Source organism: Strigops habroptila, chromosome 5 (genome assembly GCF_004027225.2).
Source record: "Strigops habroptila isolate Jane chromosome 5, bStrHab1.2.pri, whole genome shotgun sequence".
NCBI lineage: Eukaryota > Metazoa > Chordata > Aves > Psittaciformes > Psittacidae > Strigops > Strigops habroptila.
Window position 1 is genome coordinate 36,952,933 of NC_044281.2, and position 15,523 is coordinate 36,968,455.

At 38.6% G+C, this 15,523-nt stretch overlaps 1 protein-coding gene and 1 long non-coding RNA gene across 2 annotated transcripts; one reads left to right on the forward strand and one right to left on the reverse strand.

Annotated features, from left to right (window-relative positions):
* Positions 1 to 54: 54 nt before the first annotated feature.
* Positions 55 to 15,169, forward strand: LOC115608175 (nucleolar RNA helicase 2-like). Its single transcript, XM_030486541.1, has 15 exons — positions 55 to 238; positions 838 to 1,104; positions 2,393 to 2,468; positions 3,176 to 3,354; positions 4,885 to 5,002; positions 5,936 to 6,121; positions 6,662 to 6,807; positions 7,794 to 7,943; positions 9,723 to 9,884; positions 10,699 to 10,818; positions 11,589 to 11,662; positions 11,910 to 12,069; positions 12,398 to 12,532; positions 13,656 to 13,700; positions 14,553 to 15,169. Exons 1-15 carry the CDS (start codon positions 134 to 136, stop codon positions 14,760 to 14,762), a joined length of 2,133 nt encoding a protein of 710 aa, XP_030342401.1. The 5' UTR covers positions 55 to 133; the 3' UTR covers positions 14,763 to 15,169.
* On the reverse strand, positions 10,548 to 14,697 carry LOC115608182. Its single transcript, XR_003991475.1, has 2 exons — positions 14,605 to 14,697; positions 10,548 to 10,763 (listed from the first exon to the last, which is right to left on the reverse strand). It is a non-coding gene; the product is annotated as an uncharacterized LOC115608182 (long non-coding RNA).
* Positions 15,170 to 15,523: the final 354 nt, after the last annotated feature.

Consider the following 15,523-nt stretch of genomic DNA (forward strand, 5'->3'; position numbering starts at 1 on the left):
GTCGGGCTATTGGCCGCCGGGCGGCGGTTGACCGGCGTGGCCCCGCCCCGCGTTGCCGGGGCAGTGGGTGGGTTCTCTTTCTGTCACACGGCGGTCGGCGGCGGCAGCGTGGCGCGGCTGCCGGAGAGTGGAGATGCCTGAAGCTGCCCGGTTTAGCGCCAGCAGCGGGACCGAGTCGGATCCCGAGTGCCCTATGGAGAGCGAGTCAGCCATAGAGAGCAACCGGCGGCGGCGCAAGGTACCAGGGAGAGTTCCGAGGCCTTCCGCGGCCGGGTACGGCCTGGCCGGGCCGCGCCGCCTCGCCTGCACGCTGGGACTCGTGTCGGGCGGGTCTTGCCTCGGTCGCGTTCCCGCGGTGGTGCGGGCCGGGGCGGGTCTGCGCGGTGCGGCCGCGGGGCGCGCCGGGCCGGCCGGCGGAGCGGCCATGTGCGCGGCGGCGGCGGTGGGGCTTCCTGGGACGGCTGCACGGCCTGTGGTGCTTGGCCGTGGCCCTCGCCTCGTGTCGGGACCTCCCCGCCGGGGGTGGTGGGTCTGCTGGAACAGGCGTGTAGCTGCCCTCGTCGCGCAGCGGCCCGAGGAACGCTTTCGGGTGCGCTTTTGAGCGGGAAACAGTCCTGAAAACGGAGGCCCGGGTGTCTCGTGGTCAGTAAAATGCCTCCTGGCGGCACCTGCGCCGCGGCAGGGAGGGATCTGTGGCTTTATACGAGCCCCGCCCCGTCCATAACTCGAGCATAGACTTGTAGTTTTAACTCTTTTCCAACGTCTTCTCTGTTTCGAGTCGCTTGGATAATGTGCATGTGTTTTTATTTACTGCTGTGTTGTTCTGTGCCTTGCCAGAAGGAGAAAAAAGAGAAGAAATCTAAACGCCATGACAAATCTCGGAGGAGAAAGGCTCAGATGGATGAAAGTGAGCAGTCGGAGGATGACATTGATCCCCCAAAACTCAAGAAGTCAAGGAGCGGAGTGAAACAAAACGGTCATACAAGAGAAGAAAGCCCAGAGAATGCGAAATTATCTTCCTTAAACAGTAAATCCAGCCACAAAAAACGGCACAGTAATTCAAGTGAAACATCAAGTGGTGATGGTGACAGTGAGCCAGATCAGGTAAAACTAATGATTGATTTAGTTATGGTGATATATTTAGCTTTCAACTCCTGTGTTTCAACAAGTTTAAACTTAGAACAGGTTATTTTTCCCTTTTTTCTCCCAATCAGTTGAAGCACTCCTGTAAATTTTCGGGTTTGAAAGATACTTGAACTGTCCCTTCTGTGACTGTTTGCAAAAATTTTAAATGATGAAAGTCCTGAAGTTCTAGATCAGCACACCATGGTTTTGTCACTTCAACAGTCTGACTTGTAGTAGCTGTTGGCACATGGACAAGTTGCAGTGAGATGGTGCTTTGATATGATTCAGCATCATTAGATATGATTGCAATTGCCACAAGTATAGTTTAATTGACTTCTTTTCAGTATTATGACTACTTCTCTAGTGAAATAAGAATTATTTGGTTTTAGCTAATGGAAAAAGAAAAGGTATGTATTAATATGGTGTTACGTATCATCTTATTAAATAGCAGATGTTAATGTGATAAGATGATCTTTAATGTAATAAAATATGGTGCTGTAACGGTTTTATAAGTCTTTTTAAGCCTTTCTGTAAGAATGTTTTTATTTTGTCTAACTATGTCTATTTGGTTTAGGTTCCTTTAAAATTGCTTGACATGAAGCACATTTTTTTTGTTTTTTGAAGGGAAACATCTTGTTGTACCTAGAATTTGTTTTGAAAATTCTTTGTACCTGTATGTTCTGCGGCCTTTTGCTTTTGTCTGTTGTTCCAGTTGATGCTTCTCAAAGCATCCGTGGCCTCCAGGGTTAGCATTCTTTTCTCATGCTTAGCATTTTAATCACTGTGCTGTTAGAATTTATATGGAAGTCATCCATTACCAGGTAATAGTAGGTGTGTTTGCTTTACCTTGTAATGTTATCCTTTGGGGATCAGTTTGTGTATCTGTAAATCACTGTCATGTATTAATTGGGAAGTAGGAAATAGGCTGGATATCAAGCCTGATTGTTGCATATTCTGTTAGGCCATTGGTAATTATTTAAAATAGAATCTTAAAATTTAATTTAAGAGTTTTCAGAGTTTTAATTTGAGTGTTTTCCATTTACAGGGATATGCCATTAGGTATGAAATACTCTTAAATTACAGATCACTTTTGTCTAACTTTGAAATATGATAGTAAAACAGAAAGCTCTTTAGCTGCAGCTGTGACACTGTCACTGAAAATTTGACCCTTGGTGTGACACCAGTGCCTATGCCATTACCTTGGATTTTCTAATGGTCATATGATATTCACATGGAATGTTATCTGATTTATTTTTTTATCTAACAGGAGATGACGGAAGAACAGAAAGAGGGTGCTTTCTCCAATTTTTCTATTTCCAAAGGGACTGTGCAGCTTCTTCAAGGTAAATTTCTTGGCATGCTGTCACCACAGAAAGTAAATTATCTCTTGTCATGTGTTTTTCTGTTCAACATAATCAATGAGCTTTGAGATGTGCTCTGCTTGTGTGTATGCAAGCACAGAAGCTCTACAGAAGGCGTATTGATTGCCTACTATATATATGTTTTGAGCAGACTTTTCTGTTTGTGGTATTGCCTGATTCAGCCTTTACAGTAGAATTTTGAATTATATAAGCTCAAAAAAAAAAATTATTCTGTGTGAAAATTTTTCAATTAAAAGTTATTTCAATGTGAGTAAAGGAAAACCGGTTATATTTAGAATCTTTGGCAGTAGTTTGTGCATGACTTAGTGTGAATTAAGAGATGAACAGAAGTGCTTTTCACGTTTTATTTGAAAGAGATTTTTATAGATAGGTGGGGAGTATTACATAAATAAAGCCAGAGCACTTAAAGACTTTTATTAAAGGCTAGTAACGTCATCTGTCCCAGCTAGCATTATGCCTAGTGATATGAAGTGGGAGAATAAAATGGACAGTCCTGGGGCACCCTTTACAGATGACCTCTGTGATTCAGTAGGTCGGCGGAGGTGATGATATGGTCCTGGCTTACTTTAGAGTTGATGGAAGTTCTGATTGGGGTAACTTTCTCTGAAGAGCATGACAGAACACTTGTAAAACGATTGTATTAAGGAAGTCTGTTGAAATTTTCACAGCTCGAGGAGTGACCTACCTGTTTCCTGTGCAAGTGAAGACCTTCAACCCGGTATATTCTGGCAAAGACGTAATTGCTCAAGCACGAACTGGAACAGGGAAAACGTTCTCTTTTGCTATTCCTTTAATTGAAAAGCTTCAGGGAGACTCACAGGAAAGAAGAAGAGGCCGTTCACCAAAGGTAACTGCTTAGAATGGTAATTTTGCCTTGTCTTATGTCCAAGTGATTCAGATTTTTAACCCACTGGAGAAGTTCTTAAAGTTTCTGAAGGTATAGGGCAACCTACATTAAAGATTATTTGAAAGCTGTGTTCGTTGGGCTTTGCCTGCATCATGTGTTGCCTCTTACCATCAGTTCAAGAGTAAAGAGTACAATAGCTCTGTCCACTTGTCAGTTCCTTTTTCTGCTTACAAGGAGACCGAACCTACAAGTTTTAAACATGTCCCTATTTAATTTTGTTCGATCACCTTATCTGTTCAGGTCCCGTGGTTACTGGATGCTTGTTTTTCTCCCAAACTAGTAATGGATTAGTGACTTTTTCTGGTTGATGAAAGCTGTCTACATAGTTTGTTTAAACATGTAGATAGTGGGAGGTTGTAAAAATAGGACTTAGTTTTCACTAAGACCACCACCAGATATTGAAGCTTCTGCTCCAGAGAATACAGATTATTATGAGCTGTTTGCATTCTGCTAGGGAATACCATGTGTGGTTTTTTTTCACCAAATTCTTATGATGCCTTCCAAAACTAGATAGGCCAAAGCTTACTGTATCCTCAATAGCGGAAATGTTTTGTAGGTTTATTTCATCTTGTCACACATCTCATCGCCTAACTGAAACTCATTCCAAAACTAGTACTAGTCGTTCTGTTTGCATCTGCCCATCATGTTGGCTCTCTGACTGAGAATGCTGGCTCTAGATTTGGCACAATCTTGCAGAGAAGGGAAAGCTTTCTTTGAGGGAGTCGCAAGTCTTAAAATAAAACAGTTTTCAGGCCTCACTTGACCATAGTACACTTCTACTTTCTTTTTTTGTCATGGGTTTCAATGTTGAAAGAAGTAACAAGATAAGGATTTCAAGATTCCATTTGTAAAGCCACTGAAGCTGGGTTTGAGAGCAGTACTGCAATCACATGTTAAACTAAATTAGTTAAAACATCTGTGGTGAAGCCTATATATTGGAAGAGAGGATGGTTCCTTGGTTATTTCTATAGGGATATGAGCACAGGCTCCAGAACCATACTGAACGCCAGCTTGGCAGACTGAACATATGTTTCCCTGAATCATAGAGAAGCTGAGACAATTTATGGCTTTCTTACACCTTCTTGCAGGACTGTGAAGCATTACTGAACATGTGTAAAAAGCTTATTACCCAGATTCTTCAGTCTTGTACTCAAACAGCATATGCTTATGTAGAAGCACGCTTGTAGCTGATCTGTTTAAGAACTAAAGTTGAATAAGATTTAAGTACCTGTCTAATTTAAAAAGTCAGCCTGTCCTAAATGAGTATGTGAAGGAGATTAATGATGTCACAAGAGATTTAGGCAGTGTGTTTCTCTAATCTTTGCTTAGATAACTATTTAAACCAGATACTTTTTTTTTTTTTTTTTTTTTTTTACTGATGTAAATGGTCAGACCTAAATTGATGATTAACAATCTCATGGTTTCTTGCAGAAGCCATGCTAAGAGAACATCTGTTTGCATTCTGTCTAGGTACTAGTTCTTTGCCCAACAAGAGAGTTGGCAAACCAGGTTGCCAAAGATTTCAAGGACATCACAAAAAAGCTAACAGTAGCTTGTTTTTATGGAGGAACTCCATACAATGGACAAAGTAAGTGACACTTATCCCTAATAATTGAAATGTTGATTGACTGACATATTTGAGACATGCCGTTGAGCCCTTTCAAACACACACTTTTTAACTCAAGAACTGGAAAGTATTTGTGGGGAATTCAGTAGCTCAGACTATCTCTTCTTATGGTGAGAAATAATCATAGCTCTCAATTACATTCTTGGTGTTCTTTGTCTACTCATGTACTTTAAAGTGGAAAAGATTATGCTGTGTGTATGTAAAGTATTTGGGTTTAGGCTCTTATTAAGCACTTTTTTTCTTTAAAAAATTCTTAGTCTTAGAGCTGTGAGACAGGATATCTGGAGGATTTATAAAGTGGAGAAGAAATTCTTTATTGTGACAGCATAATTTGCTTTCTTGGTGGTTATGGTTGTAAACAAGGCATATGAGAGCAGGAATGAGAACTAAGCTCTTCCATCATAATGTATCTTGAGACATTAGGGTTGGTTTTTTTTCCATGCAGAACTTCAGGCAAGGAGGTGATTTCGATAATGTGGATAGTCAAAATCATGGAGTGGGGTGGTTTAGTTTTAGGTTTTTGTGTTTGTTTTGTGTCTTTTAAAATTTCCAGTTAAGGTAGACAATTTGGGAAGAGCTAATTATTCCCAAAGTATGTTAAAAGAGGCTCTTTGTTTGCCAGTTTATTTAAATCACAGGGAGAGGGAAGAGAGATGGGGAATCTTTCCTTCAAATAGAGCAGTACAACTTCTACCTTACCAGTTTGTTCTTGTTTCTTGTCTCCCTCAAATTTTCTCCTGCTTTTCATAATTTGTTCTCGCTTGCATTTGTAAGGAGTACTTAGGAGTGGTTCAAGAAGCTGTTTCATTATTACTTATATGCCATGTGTTTCGAATGTCGAGAGTGCTCCCTAGTTCACTGGGAACTCCTCTTCTGCTCTTTCCTGTTTATCAGTTGATCTCATGAGAAGTGGCATTGACATTTTGGTTGGGACACCTGGTCGAATCAAAGACCATCTTCAGAATGGCAAGCTGGACCTTACCAAGGTGAAACATGTTGTACTTGATGAAGTGGACCAGATGCTGGACATGGGATTTGCTGAGCAAGTGGAAGACATTTTACGCGTTGCATACAAGAAAGGTAATCTCAGTAGTTAAACAAATAGTAGGAAATATTAGTAATAGTAAATTCAGGTATATTTTTCTGAAGGTGTCTGTTAAGAAATGACCGAATACTGTGTATAATAAGAAATATACTGTGAACGCAGTACATGAGGAAGTGTTGTGAAAGCGGTAGTCATTCATAGGACCTTCGCAAAGCTTAAAATGCAGTGCCTAGGGATCTGTATGTAACTTTCTTTGACACCTATCTATAAGTTGTATTTGGACTTCTTCCAGCTAAAAGGAATTAGAAGATTTTTACACTTTTCACGGTTTGAAAATAGACTGGATTTTTGGTCATAGTAACTTTTTTCTCTATCTTGGTAATATTCAGACTTTCTAGAGTATTTTATTTTTCTCCAGATGTTAGTAATGCGTACATTTAAAAATCAGAATTGCCTTCTGTATTTTATATACACTGATATTTAACCTCATATTTTTAATAACCCGTGTAAAAAACTTGTATACTTCTGTAATATGAAACACATGAAGTTTGTGAAACATTGTTCTGTGTTTTAAGATTCTGAAGACAATCCTCAGACACTACTGTTTTCTGCAACTTGCCCACATTGGGTGTATGATGTAGCTAAGAAATACATGAAGTCTAGATATGAACAGATTGACCTTATTGGGAAAAGAACTCAAAAAGCTGCTACAACAGTAGAAGTGAGTAATCTATCTAATGTGAAATGTTTTCAGGCCTTCTCCCTTTTCCTTTGTGCTACAAATGGTAATCCCATCCTAACGTACATTGTTGGAATGATGTTGAAAGCTGGCTTGAGAATTATTTTTAAGCATATGGCACCTTATAGCTAGTCAAGCTGTTTCTTGGTTTAGGATCTGTCTCTCTTCTCACAGCGTCCGATAATCATATAGACATCTCAGAGGATTCAGTTACGAGTTTTGTTGGTTTTCAGAGAAAAGCGGTATCTGAATTTATCCTAGTTGGAAGCCAAAGGAACGCATTAACATCAGCCTGACTCTTTTAAATTGCCAGGGACTTCACAGTCAAATCCTGCTATTCTGTATATAGGAGATTTTCTCAAACTTCCTGTGGTATCTCACCTCACTAGGCCTTTGCTGTGCAGTAAATACTATAACAAGGAATACAATACATAAATGCTAGAAGTCTGAATTTAGTTATCTTCACTTGATAATAGTTTCCACTTAAGTCCTGCGTAGCGGTTACTTTGACAGATCAACAGGACACCTAATTGTATCAGTGGGATTGAAAGAATGTTCATCTTGTGCTTGGAAAAAAGCTTTTAACGCACTGCATTTATTCGTTTCACTTCATCTGACCAAAGCATCATAAAGCTTTGGTTGATAGAACTGTGACAAAATCTTGCACCCTGGCTGTTCTCCAGAGAAATGGAATAACATTTCCTGTTTTCCTTGCTGTAAAAAAGTGATTTGTATACTGTCATCTTTGGGTTTTTATCTCTTACTGTAATTATTTTGCTTAATGTTAGACTAATTCTGGTGGACATAAGAGCTTTATGGATTTTGCGTGTTCCAGTAACATGAGTTAGCATTTTTTGCCCATCGGGAAACTGTATAACTTTAGTATTTCTGAATTTTTCAGTTTTAAATGTATTAAAAAAGAATCTTGTGTTTTTATGTAAGCTAAACACTGGAATTCTTTTCTGTAGCATTTGGCAATAGAGTGTCACTGGTCTCAGAGAGCTGCTGTTATTGGAGATGTCATTCAGGTCTACAGTGGCAGCTATGGGAGGACCATCGTCTTTTGTGAGACCAAAAAAGAGGCAAATGAACTGGCTCTGAATGCTTCGATCAAACAGGTATTTTATCATCTGTATTAAGTAGTAAAACCTGTCAGAGATGCATCAACGCTACATTGATACCAGATCTATGCTGAGTAAGCTTTAAAGAGAAGTTTCTAGAGTGGGTAAGGCAGGCTTTTGCAGGTGGTCAAGTAGTTTCAAAACTGCAAAAAAGAATCTTTTAAAAAACCTCAATAAACTGGTTGAAAGTTTTACAGCATTATAGTCTTCAGGACCAGGCTGTGCTAAGAGATACTGGGATTTTTTTCTTAAAGGAAGAGTTCTCACTGGCATTAAGTGAAGCAGTTGTGAATTTTATGTATAGAGGACTGTCTTGGATTAAAAAGTAGTGGTAGACTTAGAGAACTACTAGGATAACAGGTCATAGTACTGGAATAGCAGTTACTGAGCTCTGACACTGACATTAATTAGTGTTGTTGGGGGAGGCAGATGAGGGTTTATATATAACAGACATTGCATTTGTATTTTTATTAAGATGTTTATTAGCTATTATGAAGAGTTTAAAGATGTATACACAGCAAGAATTCAACCTGCCATCTCTTGTGAATGACCTTTAGTGTATTGCTGAGATTTGTGGTATGACACATACTAGCACTGGTGGAAAATAACTCACTGGTGAGGTGGTGCAATGTTTATGATGTGTAGCGACGCTCAAGCACTGCATGCTTGGTTTTGGTGGTGGTATCACAACAACTACTTTTCCTGTATGTGTTTTCATTGAGGAGATGAGTTACATCTAGAAAACAGTATAGCATTATAGCAGTTCCCAGGGAAAGGAGGAGCTTTTTCATCTGCTACAACTGTTTTCAGGAATGTTTCTCCCATACTCCTAGATGACCTCAGTAGCAGCTAAACCTGTGTGTGGAGCCTTATTCTGTTGGTGTTAGGTTATGAAGTCTTGCATAGGCAATGCAGAACTCTGATCTTGGCACGTAAGAAAAGGAAATTATTTAGATGTTTCTGGTTTAGCTTATTAATACTAATAGGAATATGGCTGTTCCATTTAGCAGCTGACATTAATCCAAAACTGAAAAAGAATTTTTGAATTCTGTTAGTATTTATTGAGTTAGTATTTTTTCAAATCATTCTGTGTTTACATGTGGAAAACATGGTAGTCATCTGCAGGCAAACTGTGAAACGTCAAGTGGAGGAGAAACCAATTTTTGGATGTTTGGTCTTCATACTTGTTATTGCTGCAATATAGGACTTTCAGAATGTTTGGATTAAAATGAAATTGTCCTGGAAGCTGTAGTTTTTGTGAGTTTGGGGTTTTGGTTTTTTTTTTTTTTGTTTTTTTTTTTTGTGGTTTTTTTTGTGGGGGTTTTTTTTTTTTTTTATGACCACTTGTATTTTAATCCTTTAATTGGTAGTAGGGGAGATTAATATATTAAGGGGGATTAAGACTCAACACTTCCGGGAAAGATGTCTAAATTACACTAAGAAGGCCTGAGAAAATTGTTGATGGTTATTTTGAAACAGCTAAGCTTTGCAGAGATTGTGTGGATGGCAAGTTAGGGCATAGTTGTTTTCATAGGTCACAGTAATTAGAGGTGGAGATAAGACAGATGTTGCGATTCTGTTTTCCTACCTTTGTTAAAGGTCTTTGAGGTATATGAATAAGAAGTACTGAGTAAATATTCTAAGACACTATTAATTCAGTTCTGTATCTTGCCATATAGTATCCATCAAATACCAGATACTGTACCCAAAACTGACCATGAAAATGGAGCACTGTCTTGGATTTTAGTATAGTCCTGTAATAATACTGTTTTTCAGGATTGCCAGTCATTGCATGGTGACATTCCTCAGAAGCAAAGAGAGATCACACTGAAAGGTTTTAGAAATGGTACATTTAAAGTTCTGGTTGCAACCAACGTAGCTGCCCGTGGCTTAGATATCCCTGAAGTTGACTTGGTTGTGCAAAGCTCGCCACCAAAGGTAGGAGATGGTTATGTTGGGTGTCTTTACACTTATGTTGGGGGTATTACACTTATGTTGGTGTAATAATTTGTACTCTTGTTTTCAAGTAGTGTATGCAGTCAGGTGATGGTATTCACAACACAGAGTTTATCGTTGCATTTAAGGGTAAGGGTAAGAAATGTCCTGGTATATAGAAGAAGTTTCTTAGAGGATTTTTTCAGAGTGCATCAGTGCCTAGTATGTTTAAAAATGGTCTCCTTAAAATACCTTTTTTGAGGCTGCTCAAAGCCTCTCCCTTCAATGCCATGTGTGGTGATTACAAGTCTGGAAGCAGTGGGAAGTAGATAAAGACTGTTTGTCTTGCAAGAACAATTCACATAGATGAGGAGGGGACCCCAACAGTGAGAACGTTGGCTGAAGTTAGGGTATGAAAGAAACGAGAATTTTTCAGTGAATTCACTATTAATATCTCAATAACCATAATCAAGTTGATGTGCGGGGGGGTGAGTGGGATTGTTATGGAGGTAGACACACTCAAAATGGTTTGGTGGGTTTTTTTCATATTCTCTGTGGTGATGCCAAAACAAGACTTAGTTGATGCATGTTTGATTCATGCTCATGGTTCTGGCTTTCAAATTGTGATTTTTAGAGGGCTATGGAAAAGCTTATTCAATTGACTTCAGTGAAACAATGTTTTTTGATTTCATTCTCTGATGCAGTAATTGTGTATTGTTCAGGCTTACCTGTAATAGCTTTTACAAAGTTATGTGAATGCAATTAATTGATTTAACTACAGTAAATTAGATAAGTCATAAGGCTATTTATTTTGAAGGATGTGGAGTCCTATATCCATCGCTCTGGACGCACAGGTCGAGCTGGACGGACTGGGATCTGTATCTGTTTTTATCAGCGAAAGGAAGAACATCAGTTAAGATATGTGGAACAGAAAGCGGTAAAGTATAGTTTCCTTCTGAGTATTCAGATGTAATGTAGCGTGTAAAATCTTCATGTTTTGTTCAATAGTTCAGTTACAGAATACATCTTATAAAGCAACTGGTTGAGGTTCAGTTACCTTGCAGGGTTTCGATAACACGGTCAGCTGCTGTGGAGCAGCGAATGTGCTGCGGATTTTTATGCCCACTTTTTCAATAAATGCCAGTAAGAATGTACCTGTGGCAATGAGAAAAAGCCAGCAGGAATTCAGTGTTCACCCTGTCTTACTGTTTGATCAGTGATTTATGTATGTGTAGCTTTACTAAGAACTGTAACTATAGTTTCTGCACTTCGTGTGCTTTTCCATATAGCAGGTTTTTTTGCCAATTGGGTATTCAGTTGGGATGACATGGTTTATTCTTAGCACATAAAAAGTTCAGACTTACATTTAGAAAGGCTGTGTAACTTGTACTTAAATACAAATAAATCAGACTAAAATTAATAATTTAGAATTTGTAGACTTCTGCCCCCCCCACGTAATCTGCCCAAATGGTCTCTATCTATTTCAGTTTAAGGTCACTGGGTCATTTAAACTGACCTGGTACAAACAAAAGACTTTTAAGTGTTACCCATTTCCCTGTAAACTTAACCTTTTAATTTTCACTAGCAAAAGGTGGGAGTTAAATGTTGAAAAGAAGAACAAAAATGATAGATTTAAATACTCTTTCTTTAGAACTGAATTATTTATGGTCTGCAAGTTTCATCTGTATTTGGCTTTTTAAATTTCAGGGCATTACATTCAAGCGTGTTGGTGTTCCTACTGCAACTGATATAATCAAGGCTTCCAGCAAAGATGCCATCAGGTGTGTTCTAGGACTCAAGCTCTGTCGTGTCTTACTGCCTTCCTAGTTCAGAAGGACTAGGAAGTTGCTCTTTGCTGTCTCTCTGAACTCTTCGATCACTCTTAAAACCTTAGACTGGGGTTTTTCTTCTGTTCCAAAGCCTAGTAAATATGTGTGTGTGTGTGTGTGTGTGTGTGTGTATATATATTTCTTTCATTTATTTTTCTTTTTCTTTTTTTTTTTTTTTTTTTTTTTTTTTTTAATTTAGGTGTCTGGATTCTGTTCCTCAAACTGCTATTGAGTATTTCAAAGAATCTGCTCGGTTTCTAATAGAAGAAAAGGGACCAGTTAATGCTCTGGCTGCAGCTCTAGCTCATATTTCAGGCGCTACTTCCATTGAACAGCGCTCCCTGCTGAACTCGGATGCGGTAAGGGTGTATGGATTAACATTTGTCTTAAATCCAAAAACCAAAAAATATGCCTCTATGTTGTTTAAATAGAGAATTATGTCTCGTCATGATTTTATTTATGAGAACTGTACTTAGGCCACTAGTCACTACTAGTATAGTTAAAAGCAAGAATATAGTGGCTATAAATATACTTGCTCTCCTGTAACAGTATCTACTTGAAAAGTTAATATACTGAATTATTAAGTTAATTATTATTAATTAAATTAGCAGGTTTCTTGCGTCTGATAGATGTGCTGAAGTATATTCCTCTGACTTAATGGAGCATGCCCCATTTTTTGCTCTTTAGGGCTTTGTTACAATGATACTAACCTGCTCGGAAGAAATAAACAATATGAGCTATGCTTGGCGAAAACTGCGAGAACTGTTAGGTGACGATGTTGATAGGAAGGTGAACAGAATGTGTTTCCTCAAGGGAAAAATGGTAAGGTTTTTTGTATCTCTGCTACTGAGCTCTTCTGGTTGTAGCCTTTTCTCAACAATTTCCCCTGTACCACACTTTGTCGATAAGGACATGACTGGTAGAAGGGTGGGCCTCAGTCTGTTTTATTAGGGCTTGGGTATCTCAGGATTTTAGGACTCTGCTCCTCTGACATGCTAAAGAGGTAGTAGAATGCAGTATATGATAGCGCAACAGGTAAAAGGTATGAACTGTGCTAACTGCCTTAGTGACAGAACACAGAACAGGCTTTCTTAGGTCAGTTTTGATAGTGCATGTGCCTTGTAATTCTGGTACCTGAAACTGGAAGATCAGAAAGTTACTTTTTGAGTTGCATATTTAACAATGTTGCAACAATTGTAGCAAAGCTCACTGTGAGATGGTTATTTTAAACAAAATGGATCAACTTCACTCTTCTTGTCTTGGAATTTGTATGCATTTTCAGAAACATGAAAATGTGTGATCAGATAGTCCAAGATTATTTGTGGTGACACAGAGGACAAGGAATTTATATGTCCTGCTTTCGAGAGTTGTTAGGCATTATTGCTGATTTGCTCCATCCATTTACTCTGTCTCTTTACTCACAGCACTGTTCTGTATTTGATATATGGAGCACTATCTAAGAATGGTTTTTCTTACATCAGATTTGTAATTCTTTATATCCAGATTGCTTATTTGGACAAAGAATAGCATTTTAAAGTGTGAATTAAACTTCTGATTTGAAAGAATTTACAAAACGGGCAATGCAGAAGCCAGGAGACCACAGATTAAGATGAAAAGGGTTATAACCTTATTGTTAAAAAGCAAGAAAATGTGAAATTGAAGTACTGGCTATGCAGAGGAAAGAAAAATGTGTGTATTTGAGGAAAAGGAAGTAGAGGTGTCTTGAGAAATATTGATGCAACAGTCTCAGTGTTCAAAGATTTTGAAATATATTAAGTTTCTGTTAAAAAGCATTTTGAAATGTAAAACTGTTCTAGTACGCAGACTTGTAGGCTCTGGGTTGTGGTTTTTTGTTTGTGTTTTTTTGCTTTTTGTTTCATTTGGTTTGTTTTCAGTCAATTAAAAAGTTAGACCTATATCCATTAAAATTATTCTTTCTTTTTAGGGTGTGTGCTTTGATATTCCTGCAGCAGACCAAAAGGAAATAGAGGTACATTCATTGAAATTTCTGGTTACAGCAGACTGTAGATGAAACTGGCTGGCCAGAAAACATAAAGCAACCTGTATCCTGCCTTTCCTAGTGGCAAAAAGGATACCTTTGAAGGAATTGAAGAATGGAAAAAGCATATAGAGTTCCTCTCCTAAAGAATACCCTTGTCCCCAAAAATCTGTTGCTTGAAACTTTTGCACTGGGAAGTGTGGTGGTGTGAACAAATCCACCCCTTGTTACTGCTGCTGGATTAATCTTTGTAGGCAGCAAGTTTTGTTACTCCATAAAATCCTCTTTTTTTTCTATTCCCTGCCCCCCCTTCTTTTCACCTAGAATTCTCTCCAAATAAAAGTGAACTCCTGGTTTTTTGCTTGGCAGAGTTAGTATTCCATGACAAAATTCCTTCTTCCAAACTTCATATATTTCTTTTCTCCCTTAATGTATCTCTATACCCATATGCCCTAGCATTTGTTGTCTCCGAAAGCAATGTTTGGTTCTGGATTAGGAGGGAATTCAAGGCAGGGTGCGGGTTTGTGTTCAGTAATAATTAAAGTGGTATTCTTAATAAATGGAAGGTGGGGAGTTTACTGATGAGGTTGTTCTGTAAAGCTCTAAGGTGAGTTTCAGTTCTGTTCTTTAGTCAGAAAAGTTCTTCTCTGTCAGCTTCTCAGACAGCTGTAGCTCTTAAGCTTAAAATTCTGAAACCAGCATTGACCACTTTAGTTAGAAACTTAAATCCCCTATATTAGCTCACATTTTTACCTTTTCAATTGAGCAAATTTAATAATTATGAAATACCCTGTATTTGCATTCCTAGATTTTAACTTGCTATGTGTGACTTTATTTCAATAGGCAAAATGGGAAGATTCAAAACAATGGCGTTTGTGCGTGGCGACTGAATTACCTGAGTTAGTAGAATCACAGCGAGGAGGAGGAGGAGGAGGTGGAGGAAATGGCCGAAGCTTCTCCAGCTCCAGAAACGGGCGGCGGGGTGGCTCTGGTAGAAACAGATTCAGAAGCAGAGGCCAGAAAAGAAGTTTTGACAGAGCATTTGATCGTTAATTTTAACAATCTAGAACTGATAAAAATGGGACTGCAGTATTTTATATTACATTAAAATAGGCTGTTCCTGTGTGTTTGTACCACTTGGAAAAATCTGTCGTTCAGTTTTTTTTTCTCACTACTACTTTGGTCATAAACAAGATGCTGTTCACTTAAAAAAAAAAAAAAACAAACAAAAAACCCACAAAAAACCCTAACCCACCCCAAAAACCCACAAGGAAAATAAAACTTACCGTTTCCTTTCTTTCTTGTATCTCCATTTCAACTGTAAGACCTAAGTCTTTATTCCAGAATATGGCTGTCGCATTCAAAACTGTAGTCTGCCTCACTGTATAATATATAGATCTTAACTGCTGGTCAAACCTGTACATTTTCCAAAAAAAATAAAATATTATTTTACAAGTTCATGTTCTGTTAGAAGGTTTTGAAAGTGTTTATATGTTGGGTAAAGGTGAGTAGCATAGTTTGACTAAACAGTTGGAGTATAATTTTTTTTACAGTATCATGGAGTCAGAGACTGATTTAGGTTGGAAGGGACCTTAAAGATCATCTAGTTCTAACCTCCTGCCATGGGCAGGGACACCTTCCACTCGACCAGCTTGTTCAAAGCCCTGTCCAACCTGGCCCCCCACTTCCAGTTAGGGGGCAGCCACAGCTTCTCCAGGCAATAGGCGCCAGTGTCTCACTATCAGTAAAGAACTTCTTTCAATCTAACCTCCCTCAGGGTAAAGCCATTCACTCTTGTCCTAAGCAGACATATC